General features: G+C 45.8%; 1 protein-coding gene across 26 annotated transcripts in view; it reads right to left on the reverse strand.

Annotated features, from left to right (window-relative positions):
• Positions 1-458: 458 nt before the first annotated feature.
• The window catches only part of IRF2 (interferon regulatory factor 2), an 89,245-nt gene continuing 72,149 nt past the window's right edge, over positions 459-17,554 (reverse strand). For 20 of the 26 annotated variants that reach the window (XM_054484786.2, XM_054484794.2, XM_054484789.2 and 17 more), the window contains 3 exons: positions 11,602-11,766; positions 3,425-3,471; positions 459-1,781 (listed from right to left, as the gene is read on the reverse strand). In XM_054484786.2, coding sequence (XP_054340761.1) covers positions 1,473-1,781; positions 3,425-3,471; positions 11,602-11,766 — 521 coding nt within the window. In that variant the 3' untranslated portion in view covers positions 459-1,472. The remainder of the gene's footprint in view (positions 1,782-3,424; positions 3,472-11,601; positions 11,767-17,554) is intronic. The other 6 variants (XM_054484792.2, XM_063664345.1, XM_063664343.1 and 3 more) reach the window with 1 other exon arrangement.

Raw genomic sequence — 17,554 nt, forward strand, 5'->3', positions numbered from 1 at the left:
ATAGGGAATGCTCCCAACACAAAGGAAGACAGATGTTTGAGATAACGGATATGCTTACAAGAAAAAAGACCCCCTTCATAGCACAGAGAATTGAGCTCAACTTGTGCCCAACTTGTGCCCTTGCCTCTTAGCGCCACTATGAGCCAAGTAAAGGCATCTTCACATTAAGTCTTCATTTCCTCCACATGAAATGGAGATGAATGCCTATTCTACAGCATAAGTGTGATGAATGAAGACGGGAAGTCACGCAAAACGCTCAGCACGGGCCCCTGGCTCAGGCGAGCACTCAAGAGAAGAAGTCATCTGCAGCCTCACAGTAGGAACCTCCAGGGTTTCTTGTGGTCAACCGGGAAAACACTTTCGTCCCCAAAAAGAAAGAATACTTTGTCAGTCCTATTCCATGATTGTGCTCTTTTAAAGCAGACACAGACAAAGCCAGGAGTGATGCCCCTTAAAAATTTAACTATATATCATATTCATTTATTATCAATCCACAGGATAATCTGATTGCTACATGAGCTCATAAAAGCTTTCTTCACCTTTACAAAATTAAAAAAAAAATGTGCCACAAGGATGTAATAACAACTGCTGATAAACAAGAAAAGGAATCTTAAAATTATAAATTTGCTGTAGAAAAGATAAAAAACAATTATATTTTATTTAGAATTTTACCTTGAATAAAATATTCCCCTGTATAAAAAATAAAAAAGCTTGCTCTGGTTAGAATTAGAGTATTTTTGTCTTCAAATCTGGGAATTTGCATAATATTTCCATGATACTTTTTCCTTTGTACCGCGTGGCATTCAAGCATAGCAGATTAGAAGGATTTTTTTTTAAAGCAGTCTTAAAATGGGACATCTGTAGAGAAATTCATTTCCTTCTTCTCCTCCGGATGTGGAATGGAAGCTTTGAGGGAAGGAAAAGTAGGAAAAGAGCGGGATGGGATGGGACGGGATGGGATAGGAAGAGAGGATGGGGAATGGGCAGAGAAGGGGGTGCTGAGTGTGCTGTGAGATAGAGCAAAATCACAAGAAGGCCTATCTGTAAGTGCTTTAAGATAAGGTGCAGAAGCAGACTGCAATGTCGCTAGTGCTGCCTATGTACATATTCACAAGAATAAAAAATTCCAGCTAGTTCACATTATCTCGTCCGTTCTGAGGCATCCACTCCACCTTGCTGGCCTTGACCGCAGGCAATGCAGCACCTCCACTGCCCTTGTTGGTCCTTGAACTTGAGCAAGTAGCCCTGGGAGATCCAGCAGGCTCTAGAAACACACGTCTACCAATGGGCTGGAGTCCTGAGTTAAAGAGAAGCTCCAGTACTGGAGTTGGACACAGCAATCAATGTTCTATTGTCAAGGCTTTTTCCCTTAGATTTGTCTAAAATAGGTGTCAGAGAGAAAAAAATAAAATACAAACAAACAACAAAACAAAGCCAAGAAGCCCCAACAACCACCGGGGAGAGTCAGAGGCTTAACAGCTCTTGACGCGGGCCTGGGTGATATCCGATGTTTTCTTGATGACACTGGCCCGGGCCTCCCGGTCTGGCCGACTGCTGCTGGATGCTGGGATCACGGAGGAAGGAAGGGGGAGGTCTTGAAAAGGGGGCCAGGAGCTGTTGTAAGGCACCGGATTGCTCTCCTCTTTGATGGTGACCTGGAGGTCCGGTTTGTTGGAAGTGACGAAGGACGCCATGCCGGGCAGCAGGTAGGAGCCTCGAGTCCCCATGTTGCTGAGGTACTGTTTGCCTTCAATATTCCTCTTCCGCCAGTGTGGCCGCCCCTTTCAAGAAAGTAATTAAGATATGTATTTCCTTCTCCTTCTATTGGATGGCTTTTTTAAAAAATGCATCACTGGCCAGGTGTGGTGGCTCATGCCTGTAATCCCGGCACTTTGGGAGGCTGAGGCTGGAGGATCACTTAAGCTCAGGAGTTTGAGACCAGCCTGGGCAATGTAGTGAGTCCTCATCTCTACAAAACGTAAGAATTAGCTAGGCATGGTGGTGCACATCTTTAGCCCCAGCAACTCGGGAGGCTGAGGCGGGAGGATCACTGGAGCGCAGGAAGTCAAGGCTTCGGTGAGCTATGATTGCGCCACTGCACTCCAGCCAGGGCAACAGAATGAGACCTTGTTTCAAAACAACAACCCACAAAAAAAATTTTAAAATGAAAAATGTGTCACTCCCATGTGTTGGTGCTTTAGCTGAATTTTTTAAGAACTGCAGAATGAACAAAGGCTTAGCACCTCTACATCCCTCAACTGAAATCTATTGCACCCAGCTATTCATATGCCAAGTAACGGTTTTCTTCCCTTTTATTTATTTTTTTTTAAATCAATTCCCATTTGCTACCTCCCAAAAATACTTTCCAGACTACTCTATGAAGGCAGGAAAAGAAGGCAGCAGCTTGGTTTCTGGTTCCCTTGTGCTCTGTGGCTCAGCCCGATTATTCGATAGGTTTCAGGTCACCACAGCCAGTGTGGCACAGCGACTCAGTCCCTCAGTGCTGGCCCAGTCAACCTGAGCCAACCTGCATTTTCAGAGAAAAGGCAGTGAGGAACTTAGTGACAGGCAATGAATGCCCCTTGATTGCTTTCAAATGGGGGCGGCTTAGAGCTCCACAGTGTGCAGCAAGCAGCGGCCTCAGGGCTGGCTTCATTCAGAGAAGGGGCTAGAGCTGCAACCTTGAAGAAATCAGGCCAGGGTGTATGTGAGCGTGTACATCTGTCTTTTCAGAATGCCTGCACTTTTTCTGAAAGTGTTTAGTACATGGGAAACCACTAATTCAAACAACCATGAGTTTCCCTCTCTCTTGCTCCCTCCCTCTCTCTCTCTCATTCACTCAAGTGCAGACCCCCAGCAGGTGGCCAGCAGGAATGCTTTCCATCTCCATTCCAGCCACTTTCTGCCATTGTACATGCCCCATCTACGGGAGGGAGGGAGAGGGGATGGGATCCACTCGGAATCAAGATGGGGCACACAACCAGCTCTGGACACGGGTCACAGAGGGAGGGAACCCACGCACACGCGGAAGAGGCTTTTGCTTAGCATTTTCTGACGTGTACTGGTCACTGCTTTTGGCTGGGAAGGCTGTTCTATTTTTGCCGGTGAAGTAGGATGTTTAAGTGGTAAGAGCATCAGCATTTCCCAGCCTCCACTTCAATTCCCTTTTCCTGCCATCACAGCTTCTCTACCTGATGGTAACATTTAACTCCCTTTCCTCCTTTCAGTTCCAACGCCGAATTTTATAACCCCAAACCCAAAAGTATGGTAAATTTTAGGTGACGCATATTTCACCACCCAAGAAAATCCCAAAGTGAAGCTTGTGATCTAAAGGAAAGGTGCGTAACCAGCAGCAAGGAAAGCCCAGAGCTGGTCGGGAGGCTTTTCCTTGGCAGCATCGTGGGCGGGCTGGGCGGCGGCTTACCTCGGCACTCTCTTCATCGCTGGGCACACTATCAGTCGTTTCGCTTTCTGTTCACAGAGAGAAAAACACACGGCCATCATTCCTGTCCCTCAAGCTGTCCCCAGGCTCGGGCAGTGTTTATAAAAAGGAGACTGAGTAACTAAACGCATCACCTCCCTCCCTTTGTAAAGTCAAACATTCTACATGGGAGAAGCTAGAGTGAATTTCAACTCTGTAATCTTCAGAGAAACCGGGCTTGAGAGCTGTGAGGAGGCTCCCTTGGCCAGGGCTGGGCTGCGTCTACACTGGGCACTACCTCCCAGGAAGGGGCGCTGGTCCCTGGGGCCCTCCTCACTGCAGCTCTGTCCACAATGCCCACACGGGTCCTGTCTTCCAATCCATGCCAACCAATTCATTTAATTCCCAATGCAGAGTTGACCATTTCCAAAAGGTTTTCCTACATTATCCCCATCCCACTCAGATCCTTCCTTTACCTCTCACCCCTTTAGGACTTAGATCCTGGATTTCTAGAGTTGCATCTGCCATGTGGGTTACTGTAGGTGGACAGATCTGGGGTGCTCCCCATGATCCTCACCTCTTCGGATTCACTTTCTTTGGGATTGCCTCCCTTGAGTGTGGATGGAATGTGTCTGCTTCTAACAAATAAGATACAGCAAAGGGGATGAAATGGATGTGATCCTGTGTCCATGATCACATTACATAACACAGAAACCTGCTGGGAGAGGAAACACAATGCCTTGCTGGCCTTGCTGAAGCAAGCAACCATGTTGGGAAGGCTCCTATGGCAAAGCACTAAGGACTGCTTCCAGCCAACAGCCAGCAAGAGACTGAGGCCCTTAGTCCAACAACCTGCAAGAAACTTAATTTTGCCAAAACTACATGAGCTTGGAAATGGACCCTTCCCCAGCTGAGCCTCAGATGAGACAGCAGCCCTAGCCAACACCTCCATGGCAGGTTTGCAAGACTCTGCAGCAGAGGACCCAGCTAAGCCACGCCTGGATTCCTGACTCAAAGAAACTGTAAGATCCAAATGTGTGTTGCTTCAAGCCACTAAGTTTGTGGCTGCATGGTTATGGCAGCCAATCAGTCACCATCCCCATTTGGCCTGCCAGCTGTGAGACACTGGGCAAGTTTCTCAACTTTACTGAGCTGCAGTTTTCTCCTCTGTAAAATGAGGGCACTGCCACCAGCTAAGAGGATTACATGGAGAGTGAGTGAGAGGGTACATGGGAAAGGTCTAGCAAGGGCCTGGCACACAGCACACACTCCGTACATCAGCACTGCTTAACACTGGGTTTGCACAACAGGTTGGATTAATGGAATTGAAGTCTAGTGATTACACATGACCTATGCTTATAAAAAGCTTTTTAAACGTACAAACATTTTGATTTTGTAAAATAAAATATCAATGGTGCGCGATTTTTCCAGTGTCCATAACCATTGAGAAATAAAATCACAGCGGGCAGAGCTTGTGCAATATTTAGGCATTTAGAGATCACTTAGCCTGAGCCATTCGTTTTACAGACAAGGCCTAAAGAGTAACTGCAATAGCTTCTCTTCCTGATGGGAACCTTTAACTGCCTTTCCTCCTATTTAGCTCCAATGCTGAATTTAATAACCCCATACCCAAAAGTATGGTAAATTTTAGGTGATGTATATTTCACAACACAAGAAAATCCAAAAGTGAAGCTCGTCTTCTAAAAGAAGCAAACATTTAGGGAGCCCTATGGGTCAGTGCCATGCCAGAGGCTTTGCATGCAGGTCTCACAGGGGTCCTACGTCAGGAAGCAGCTGCTGTCATCCCCCGTTATGCAGAAGAGCTCTTACGCTCCAGTGCCTTCCAGCTTTCCACCCGGTCCCTGCTGAGGGGCTGGCCTCTGTCTCACATCTTCCTGGTGGCAGAGTTGGGATGAGATGGCTTCAGCCCAGACAGAGCCCTTTCTTCCACCGAGAGCATTAGCCCCAGACCAGGCTCTCTATCAATTAAAGGCAAAAGAACACATGGACAAACTGTGCCACAGGTGCATTCCTTAAACAAGGAAAGTAAGAATGTGGACTGCACTGGTCCCAGCCTGGAGTCTCTGGGTCTGTTTCTCAGCCACCGTTCTCCAGTGACTTCACACAAGCCTGACTGATCGCGGTGGGCTGGCCATGAGCATGCGGAAGACAGATCTCTCCACTCCTCGGACTGGGCATGTTTCCCCAAAACATCCCGTGCTGGGAGCCACAGAGGCCCAGAGAAGCCCTCAGCCTCAGCTGACGACGACCCCAGCTATGAAGATGAGCTGACATTGCCGAGCACAAGAACTGTTTCCACTCAGAAACACATGAAAAACAACAGAAAAAGAAAATTCCCCTCCTCAGAGAACCCTCGTGCTGGCTCAGTATCCCAAGGAGGCAGGAATCGGAACAGCCACTCCCAAGAAGAAAAATGAGGAACAGAGATGTTGAGAAACTTGCCAAAGTTGCCAATTGAGACAGCACAGAGGAAAGAAAACAAAACTGTACTTCTGATTCCAGGGCCTGTGCACTGCACACAGCAGCCCTGCTTCCCTGCTGTTCTGGCCTCTGACAAAATTTCAAGATCCGCTTTCCATTTTATGCTTAGCTTTCTTTGTGCTCCAAAGCCAAGGTTTCTCTTCCTTTCATATGGGTTCAGATGCTCTTCAATCCTAATGACTTTCCATAAATATCACTGTCTTCTTTTCCTTTCCCCTCCAAATACAAACAAAGATACGCCACCAAGCATGCTTTGGGGGCTGGGATTCCAGCACAGCCCCAGTCGCAGGTGCAGGAGGGGCTGGAAGTCAGATCCTGGGGTAAGGCTCCCGGGTAAGACCTTGCACAGCCCGTGAATGTGACCGGGATGCTAACTTCCTTTAAGTACCCAGTTTTCAGCTTCAGGGAAATAGCTGCAGATAAGAAAAGATACACACGCTGAACTTATGTTTTCAGCTGACACAAACGCGAGTTAAAGAGCGTCATGTCTAGATTAAGTTCCACAGCATCTGAAGTTGTCAGGAAGATGCGCCATATTAGGACACTGACAGTTTTAAAAAGGGGCCTTGAGTACCTTAGCTTAGGAGCAGAGAACCCTGACCCTCCCCCTGAGGGCAGAAGTTGTCTCTGCGACCCCAGAATCGGTGGCTCAAAGTGCTTTGTTGGATGCACCGCGCCCCATGTCCTCTGTTTCCTTGGTTTGACTCCACCATTGCCACTTCCACGCTGACTTCTGACACAATGGAGCTGACTGCCGCTGGGCCTCCAGATCAGTGTTACTATCGAACTAGCAACATACGTTGTTATTTCATTTTCCCTTTTGATTAGTTTGGATTTGTCTTTGCTTTTCGTTTATTACTTACTTCGAATACAATGGAATAAAGAAGTCTGGAGTTGCTTCTCCAGCAACCCCAAACAAGCTGAAGAAGCTGAAGGTGTTTGCACGGTACCAACAGGCACATGAGTAATTCACTTAACCTTTCTGGTCTCAGTTTTCCTGAAAGCATCTAGGGTGGGAGGGAAGGGGAGGATTTGGATTAGATGATCTCAAAAGCTCTTCCAGTTCTAGGGTGACGCTGGTTGTAGGTTCACTCTCTATCCAGTCCAGTTTTTAACGCCTCCCTGAGAATATACATATTGTCTAACCAGGAACACTGCGGGAAGGGAGAGGATACATTTTCACCTGAAAGGCTTTTTGCACTCTGACATTCTGCTACACTTTCTGGAAGGCTCTTGTTCAGCAAAGTTTGATTTGAATTTCTTTCTATTGATCATATTCTCAATTACTTTCACCAGGAGTAAACTATTTTCAAATCGGAGTCCTCTTAATCTAAAGCTATTGTGTCTTTGCTCCGCCCAACAAAATGCAAGCCTGGTGTGGTTTCCGAAGGATTGAAAGCCTTTACCGATGGCTGCTGGTCAGCAGGCAATCTCCACTCTCTCATTATAGCCAGTGAGTCCTTCAGACGATGTTTTCTCCTCCAGTCTACTCTCCAGCCCCTCTTCCCCATCCTCCCCCATTATTCTACTGTGTAGGGTTTTCTTTTACTAAAACCGTCAACCACCTAATAAAACTCTGACGCCACAGATCAGGCAAGGGGTCACTTTGTAATGGACCTTTAAACATGGCATGTCTCTCCGCCAGAGCTTCCCAAAGTGGCACTTTGAAATGTCCCTCCCTAGCATGAAAGTTTCACAAATCACACTAGAATTTTATGTTGTCTTAAAACATCCAACGCAAGTACTATCTCTTCTCTTTCTCACCATAATATTTAGACCATAGAGGAGAAGACGGACTTGCAAAACTGAATGTGGTTTTGTAATATACTACTGGGATTATAATTCAATGATCAGTAGGGGGAAAAACTAGCAAACAGCAGCCTCCAAATGCCAGTTTCCCAAACAGATGAATAAAGGTGGTCAGAGGAGGCTGGGCGCGGTGGCTCACGCCTGTAATCCCAGCACTCTGGGAGGCTGAGATGGGTGGATCACGAGGTCAGGAGATCGAGACCATCCTGGCTAACACGGTGAAATCCCGTCTCTACTAAAAATACAAAAAAAATTAGCCGGGCGTGGTGGCGGGCGCCTGGAGTCCCAGCTACTCGGGAGGCTGAGGCAGGAGAATGGCGTGAACCCAGGAGGCGGAGCTTGCAGTGAGCCGAGATCGCGCCACTGCAATCCAGCCTGGGCGACAGAGCGAGACTCCATCTCAAAAAAAAAAAAAAAGGTGGTCAGAGGAGGTTGAAATTCAGATGAACAGCCCAAACAACGGAACTCCATCATGAAAAACAGGCAAATGGCCGACTCTATTGGAGAACATAAAGCAAGACAGGTGAATACACGCAGAAAGCTGCCTTTCCTGGCAGCATGTTATACAATTTCTGACGGAGGAACTAAAATTAGCCACAGTCAGTAACAGGGAAATGTTTTACATCACTGTGAGCTCTAGAAAAGCAGCAGCAATGGAACATTTTGCCTCCAACCAGTAAGCCTCCCTCTACGAGGTTCTGGAGAATTCAGACAGCGAAAACAACGGAAAGAACCAAAGGCCAGGCTGAAAAGCCAGGCTCCAGCAAAACCTCCTGTTGACTGCCATCCTGGCACTGAAATCCTTCCTTTCAAATCTATGCAAATGTCCTGAAGAGGGTAATGAAATGTTCATTTCTCTCTGCATGGATCTGCTGTTCTCCGGAATCTTTTGCTTGAGCAAATGCCACTGCTGGCAGAACAGCAAGAAGAGGTCTTTCCAGAATCCCCAAGAAGACCTCAGAAAAGTCTTACTCAACAGATAAACATAGAAGTCTATTCTAAAGCTCCAACCCCCTAAAAAAAGAAGAGAGAAAGAAAACCACATGGAGTGTAACGATGCCTGCAGCAGCAGGATATAGAAGAAAGTCATGGGTTTTTAGCCATAACTATGTAAATATAAGCAAAGTGGCTGAGTGTTTCACGCTTCAGTTAGCTCTACTGTAAAATTAAGGCATAAACATTCTGCTCTGCCTCCTTTGGTGGGTCCTTGTGAAAATCAAATGAGATCACGGTATGTGGCTGTGTTCTGAATGGCAGAGCCCGTGCAGCTGTCCAGGGCAGCAACACGGGGTGGGGGTTAAGGACTGGCCTTTGGCATCAACGGCTCATGGGTTCTAGCTGTGCTCCCAGTTTTTCCTCCCTCAGACACACTGCTTTACCCATGTCAGCCGTAGATCCATATATATATATATATATATATTTTTTTTTTTTAAGACAGGATCTTGCTCTGTCACCCAGGCTGGAGTGCAATCAGGGCTCACTGAAGCCTTGAACTCCTGGGCTCAAGTGGATGCTCCTGCCTCAGCCTTCCAAGTGGCTGGGACTACGGGCACATGCCACCATACCCGGTTAACTTTTTTTATTTTTTGTGGAAGTGGGGCCTCACTATGTTGCCCAGGCTGGTCTCCAATTTCCGGGCTCAAGTGATCCTCCCACTTCAGCCTTCCAGTGCAGGGATTACAGACGTGAGCCACCACACCCAGCCAGATTCATCACTTTTAAAAACGGGATGATGAGATGCCCAGGCTGACAGGGTTACTCTAATTATAATTAAACGAGTCAACTGTATCATACCAGGCATGGCAGCTCATGCCTGTAATCCCAGCACTTTGGGAGGCTGAGGTGAGCAGATCACTTGAGCCCAGGAGTTCTAGAACAGCCTGGGCAACATGGCAGAACCCTATTTCTATTAACAACAACAACAGTCAACTGTACCCAAGCACTGAGCATGGTTCCCAGGGCACAATAAACTTGCAAAAAATAGTAGTTCTTGTGACTGCATACTGGCAAGGACCAAATAGGGACTGGCATGTATAAGAGTTCAAAATGCATTTGCTGAATAAATCACTGATGACAAGCTTATCCTGTTTGACAGATTATAATCCTCCTGTGGCCGAGGTTTATTCTCACATTCCGCTTACGTTCCTAGCATAAATGCACACTAGGACCTACGCTAAGTGAAATAAGCCAGTCCCAAAACAACGAACACTATGATTCCACTCATATGAGGTACCTAGAATAGCCAAATTCATTGAGATAGAAAATCGGCAGGAGGTTGCCAGGGGCCGGGGTGGAGGAGGGAAAAGAGGACTTAGTGTTTAATGCAGACAGAGTTTCCGTTTTGCAAGATGAAAAACGTTCTGGAGGTGGATGCTGGTGATGGCTGCACAACATTAATGCACTTAATGCTACTAAACTGTGCACTTAAAAATGGCTTAAATGGTAAATTTTATGTTAATGTATTTTACCACAATTTTTAAAAGTGAAAAAAAAAAAAGAAAGTTGGCATTCAGGGAAAATGAGATTAGATTTAATGGCTGATAATTCACAAACAACAGTCCTTTGAGTCAACTCTAATTCCAATGCTGGTCGGAGCCAGTGTTGGGGGTGGCACCTACTGGAGGACACCCCATTTGGCAGTGTGTAAAGAGCACAGGGAAGAATCCCTGAACTGTTTACTAGAGCTGAACTGCAGTTTCCTAGGATGGGGCCTCTGCTTTTTATTTTTAATATCTGCAAGCAGTAACACTGACTCAGAATTTATATTTCCTAATTACAACTGATTTCCACAAAATTCAATGGAGATCATCAAGAAGAGAGAAGAAGATGAAGTAATGTTGGCGAACAAGAGGAGCCATCCTTTTACTCTGTAAGAATGGAAGAACCAACTGGATCTGTCCCTCCCGCTGTGACTCTGCCTGGGCCAACTCCTGTCATTATGTAGCCAAGTCCCTGGGGAATTGGAAATGGGCTCAGTCATCTGGCCTAATTAGAACCTGTACTAGATATAAAAAGAAAGAGAAAATATGTGGAAAGGACAAGTACGCTTGGTGGAATGGAATGGATCTAGCAACGAGCTTGGGGTCTGAAGGCGGAGGTCAAGTCCTGGCCCAAACACTTGCTGACTGTACGACCCGGAGCAAGCCCCTTCCCTTTCAGAAATGAAGGAACAGGAAGAGATCATCTCTAAGGTCCTATCCAGCCTGCTCAAACTGAGAATCCATTAAAACACTCTGCCAAATTTCTAATAACTTGGGCTAATAAATTAGACTCTGATGAACTACTGCCCTAAAGAAATCGTATCTGTAACCATATATAAAAATGTTATGGGAGGCCAGGCACTGTGGGTCACACCTATAATTCCAGCACTTTGGGAGGCCAAGGTGGGCAGATCACCTGAGGTCAGGAGCTCGAGACCAGCCTGGCCAACATGGTGAATCCCCATCTCTACTAAAAATACAAAAATTAGCTGGCGTGGTGGTGGGTGCCTGTAATCCCAGCTACTCAGGAGGTTGAGGCAGGAGAATCGCTTGAACCTGGGAGGCGGAGATTACAGTGAGCCGAGATCATCCCACTGCACTCCAGCTTGGGAGACAGAGCGAGACTCTGTCTCAAAAAATAAATAAATAAATAAATAAATAAATAAAAAATGTCATGGCCAACTGAGTAAAGAAATGCTGTGATCCTGTCCTCTACCTGAGAACAAAAGTATCCAAGAAGATGTTGATCAAGATAATTAAAGTATGAAAAACTCCAGGAAGAATAACTCTTAGGACAGAGGAGAGATGCTTCGTGGGGTGGTGAGATGGTAGACCAAAGGACTGCACGGCCGGTTCCCACACCTCCCGGAGCCGCGTGCTGACGCTTACCTGCATAGGAAGACACGGGGGAGATCTGCAGAGGGTAGAGCTCGCTCATGCTGACCGGCTGCTCATCGCTCTCAGTGGTCACCTCTACAACTTGGCAAATGTCTGGCGGATTAGTAACAATCTCTTGATCCTCAATGTTGCTGTCCAGATGGGACTGTCCTACAACTTCAAAGAAAAGAGAGCCATCATGCAAAGTCTGCTGACCTCACAATTCTAGCACACTTTCTCAAGAAAGAAAGTCTTCCCCAAAAGAGCCAGGTCGCCAGGCTCCCATCACCATCTGTCCCCTGCCATGGGGCTGAAGAACACGCCTGAGCTCTGTAGCTCTGGAGTGATGTCTCCCACGGAGCAGCCGGCCAGCACTTGGCTCCCCAGGTCTGTCTCCAGCATGCCTGCCAATGGCACACACAGTGGCCATGTTCTATCCAGCTCAGCAGAATTCCACAGTCAACCCCGTCACAGCCAAGGCTACAGGACCAGAGGCGGCATCCAGCCCCAGCCCCAGGGCCAGACATGACAGTACTTTGAACCTGACCGATTTCTGCTCCCTGCTCTTGCTCCAAAAGAAGGCGCTGTGCTTATTTTCTGGGTTCTACAATCCAGGGAGACATTATCAAACCTTACTGAAGAGGAAGGACCATGAAAGTCTACCCAATTGTGTCACATCTAGCTGTGTGAATGTTTGTGTTCAGGTTTTGTATGAACATAAGTTTCCATTTCTCTGGGATAAATGCCCAAGGTCCCCATCTAGCTGGAGGGTGCTCTGCTTACGCTCCCAGCTCTCTTCCTGCTCTGCAGGCAACATGTCCAACTGGCTGAAATATCAGCACAATGGAATAGAGTCAGATCTCCAATTCTGGCAAACATTAGTAGCATCAGCTCCCCGGAACACTGATAAGATGGATTCTGACCACCCTGGCTCTGAAAACTGCCTCAATTTTTTTTATTATATTGTTTATTTTGAGATTATTGTAAACTCACATACAGTTGTAAGAAATAATACAGAGAGATCCTGTGTGCCTTTTACTCATTTTCTTCCAATGGTTATATGCTGCAAAGCTAGAATACAATATCGCAACCAGAGTATTGACATTAAGAACAATCCACCCATCTTGTTCCGATTTCCTCAGTTTTACTTGCACTCTTTTGTGTGAGTGTGTACCTGCACCAGGACTAAGTGCAATTTTATCACACATGAAGGTTCACGTACCTACCACCACTGTCAAAACACCAAACAGTTCCATCACGATCAATCTCTCTCATGTTACTCTTTGTAACCATAGCCACCTTCCTTCAGTACCTCCCCATCCATCTCTTTGTCCATGACCCCTGGGCAACTATTAATCTGTGCCCCGTTTCATTAATTTGTTCATTTCAAGGATGTTATATTAATGGACTCATACAGTAGACTTTTGGGGCTGGCTTTTTTTTTACTCGGCATAATTCACTGCAGAGTCACCCAAGTTGTTGTGTGTATCAGCCATCGGTTCCTTTTCAACTGCCGAGTAGTATTCCACGGTATAGGTGTACCAGTGTGTTTATTCTCCCCTCTGAAGGATGTCTGAGTTGATACAAGCCTTTGACTATTACAAATAAGGCTGCTATGGATGTTTGTGTTCAGGTTTTGTATGAACATAAGTTTCCATTTCTCTGGGATAAATGCCCAAGAATGCAATTGCTGAGTCATATGGTAATTTCATGTTTAACTTTACAAGAAATTGCCAAACTGCTTCCCGGAGTGACCGTGCCATTTTACATTCCCACCAGCAGTGTCTGAGTGATCAAATTTCTCCACAGCCTCGGCAGCATTTCGTGTTGTCACTGTTTATTTATTTTGGCCATTCTCATAGGTAAGTAATGATGTTTCGTGGCCATTTTAATTTGAAGGTCCCTAAGGTACTGCCCTAATTTTGAACAAAACTGACCGCATACCAGTGTTAGTTGGAAGAAATGTCCCTGAAAATTAGCTTCAATAAATAAGGTGAAGAAATAATTCCCAAGGTCCTCAAAGCACTTTGCCACCATCATCAATGTTTTACTCATACCTGTATCTGTTATTTTAACATTTTAATCCATAAGGATGACAGAGAAAACATCGTTATCCTGTTATAGATGAAGAAACTCAGGCACAGAGAGGGAGAGTGACTTGTCCAAACTCACACAGCTTGGAGTATATGTGGTGCTCTATGTTGCTGTCATTTTCTCACCAATCGGCAAAGTATTCAGGTTAGAATGCATTCCAGTCTCCTTGAGACGCCAGGCGTCATGGAGAGGCTCCTGTTTTAATCACTCCAAGTATTTTATTTTCTGAAGTATTTTTGTTTATAAACAGGTTCCTGTTTTAATTGCTTTCTGTGGAGTGATAAGCACATTATCTGATTTCTATGCAGGGAAGGTTTTAGAGGGCAGTGGCAATTCATAGGTTCTTTAATAAAGAGAGGAAAGGCACAAAAGAGGCTCAGAAAGGGGATTTGGGGCTGTGATAAGAGTCCAAAAGCCACAGCATACAGAATGGAAGGGAAACCGGATCCTGTTTAGGTTTTCCTGGTGAGGATAAAATTTAAAAAAAGGCAGGCAGGCTATATACGGCAGGCAGACTCCCAAGCCCATTTATTTCATCCTTTGGATTATCCTATTTGAGGGTGAGTACATCAATTATGCAGGTCACTAGACACAGACTGACGCTGACCTACACCGACCTCTCTCAAGTTTTCTCTGCCTCTTCTCGCCAAGTAAAATAAAATGGCAGGAAAACAAGATAATGTCCTGCCCTATCCTAAGTCCTAAGAAGCAGCTGGTGGGTGGAGGTAGAAACCAAACGGGGTGTGTGAGTTTGAGGAGGGAGGGCGCAGCGATACCTTGCATACTAAGGCAATGAAGGTCTTAGATAAATGTGACTTAAGTCGAAGCCATTTTAACTTCCAATATTTCAAAACACATCTCTCCTTTGCATGTTGCTCCTAACAGAAAGACAGCAAGCCAGCTGGGACTACAAACAATGGCAACAGCTCAAGTATCCCCCTAGTCAGATCCCTTTGTTCCAACCAGGAATTCTTTCTCTCACTGCTTTTCCCCATGACGCCCTAGTCGGTTATTCAACTAACAAAGATTTATGGAACACCTGCTTTGCACCTCCTAGCCTTCCAGGGCTAGAAGGAGCAGCGGAAGATCGACGCAGTCAAGGACCCGGTTTGTAAGAAGTTCATATACATGGCTATAGGCCAGCGACTAACCATCTAGAGAGCCAGTTTAAGGCTGTGAACACTGAAAAGAAAGAAAAGAAAAAGAAGGGGGCCATACAATGGAAGCTGGAGAAGTGGGGTGTTTTTTCCAGTTTGAGGAATCAAAGGCTTCAATGAGGTAGTGGCACAGGGGTGGGGGTTGAGCAACAGGCAGCATTCACCATGCACCTGACTTCTGGAGCCCCTTCCTGACCCGCCAGCACAGACTGGCCTCTCTCCCCTGGGTGCCTCTCACTCACTGTCCCCATCACTCAGCGGAAACTACGATGGGCCATGACCTTGTGACACTTCTGGCCTCGTGTTGCTGGTTAACTCTATATACCCATATGGAGCTTTGAGTTGGTCAATGGCATCTCTCCTCAACCAAAGTATGAACTTTTTGTGTCCAGTCATGACACATGCTCACAGCTCCCACCGGAGAGGCGCTCAGGGACTCTCCCCTGAATAAATAGACACGTGACGGGGCCGAGGCTCACTGACTGGAGCCAGAGTCAAGTCCTGCAGGGGATTGTGACCATCTGCAAATACGAGACGTGACAATTAATGTTTTCTAGAAAAACCTCAAGACTTCTGGCAAGTGGACTCTTGAAATCTTTGGGAAGTGATAAAGACAGCCGGCTGTGGGTGCGAGGGCTGGGGGCCGGGGAGCAAATGTGTTGGGGTGATGAAAATGTTCTGTCTTGACTATGGTGGTAGTTACATCACTGAGCGCATCTGTCAACATTTATAGGACCGTACGCCTTAAAAGGGGTGAATTTTACCGTATTTTACTTAATATACATGGCTCGGGGAAAAAAGTAGATAAGTATGTCCATGCAGATTTTAGGTGTATCCTGAATGCGGCTGACCAGGACAGAAAAGTCAGTCTTTGCTTTCTGGGCTGTGATCTGGATACCGAGTTAATATAATTATGTTATCTCTCAGGCCAAAGTCCCCCATAGGAGTGTGTTGTTTTATGTCCTGGTAAGGGACAATGGCTTCTCTCCATTCAAACATCGTGGGTACTTTAGAAACTTTCCAGCTCTCGAGTGAAAAGCCCATGAGAGAAGCAGGGAAATCCCAATATCGAAATGCTCTCAGATGAGCATCAACACTCTCACTAACCAGTCTCTATCTGTTTCTCTCTCTCTCGACATGTGAACTGATTTCCCTGAACCACCAAGCGGCAAAACAGACGGCAACACTGACTCCTGACAGGTGAAAAGACACATGAATAACAAACTTACCTGCTACAGCAAACAGTCAGAAGTGGCACTCTTCTGGGTACCAAAGAGTGTCCTGACTGATAATAATGACAAAACCTGACTTTCTGAGCACTGATCTTTGCCTCTCCCTACCACCTCCCAAGACCTCACAACCCATGAGGAAGGCACAATAGTGATCCCCATTCTAGACATGCTGAAACAACCGTACGAGACAGAACTACATAACTAATTCAAGGTCAGACAGACAATCAGCAGCAGAACCGGGATTCAATGTTAGCCTTACCCAACTCCAAATTTCAACTCTTTATAATATGCTCTTCCTAACAGAGAGAGTTAATGAAGTCCAAACTGAGCTACTGAGGGCTTTCTTGGCCCCTCTCAGGATAAAAACCTTTGAATCTCACCTTAGTGAGTCTCCAGGCTCATAACTAATAGTGACATTTCTTTTCAACAGTTCTCTATTGTGTGCCAGGGAAATTCTCAAACAGAAGAACTAGAAATCCACTAAGTTTCTCCAGTTTATTAAAGTCAGCACATCTGAAAAGAGTCACCCACAGGAATGCAATTTTATCTGAATCTAGTTGCTGAGAATTATAACAATATTATTTATGGCTGGTTACTGATGAACCGGTTTGATTCTTTAAAAGGTCATTCTCACTTTATTAGCAATTGTTGACTTAATGTAGGTCTCCACCTGAGAAAGCAACTTGCTCCCACGCCTCAGAGAAAGTGCTTAAAAGCAGATTATTAGAAACAGAGGGGTCCTTGGAGGTGGTTTGGTCCTACCATTTTACAGTTGAAAAAAGCTGAAACCCACAGCTCAAGCAAATTGCTAAGGTCACCCAGGTAGCTGCAGAGTCAAGAATGAAACTTACTAGCAGGCATATAAAATCAGGCCATCAGCAGAGCATCATGCAGGGAAATTTCCCCCAACCCCTCTGAAAGTTTCAGAAGTTAAACTTCACACCAGCCTTGATGACACAGCACAGATGGAGGCTACTTTTCTTAATCAAATATATTTTAACATGATTTTGGTAATATCAGAATCATAACATATCATTTTACCCCCTTCTAGCCCCAGAGTGATTTATCTGTACATTTCACTTCATCCTCACAACAACTCTGTGAGATGGGCAGGATCGGTATGATTATTTCCATTTTCTATATAATTTTAAATATTTCCATTTTATAATTATATATTATCTCCAATCTATACAGAAATTGAATTTCAAAAGATTAAGGAGTTTGCCCAAAATCACATGGTAAATAAAAAACTTCAGAAGTAGGTCTAGAACCCATGTCTTTTGACTTCTAATCTCGTGCTCTTTCGGTATAAAATACAGCCATGATTTGGTTTAGGCACTCAAGAGCCACGGTGAGAGAGCCAGTCACTGCGGGGCCGGTGATTCCAAGACAGGGATCTGCAGGTGCCTGGGCCAGGCTGTCCCTGACTACAGGCTGCATACACCTCACCAGGGTGACAGGGTGCAGGAGGAGGCAAGAGTG

Source organism: Pongo pygmaeus, chromosome 3 (assembly GCF_028885625.2).
Source record: "Pongo pygmaeus isolate AG05252 chromosome 3, NHGRI_mPonPyg2-v2.0_pri, whole genome shotgun sequence".
NCBI lineage: Eukaryota > Metazoa > Chordata > Mammalia > Primates > Hominidae > Pongo > Pongo pygmaeus.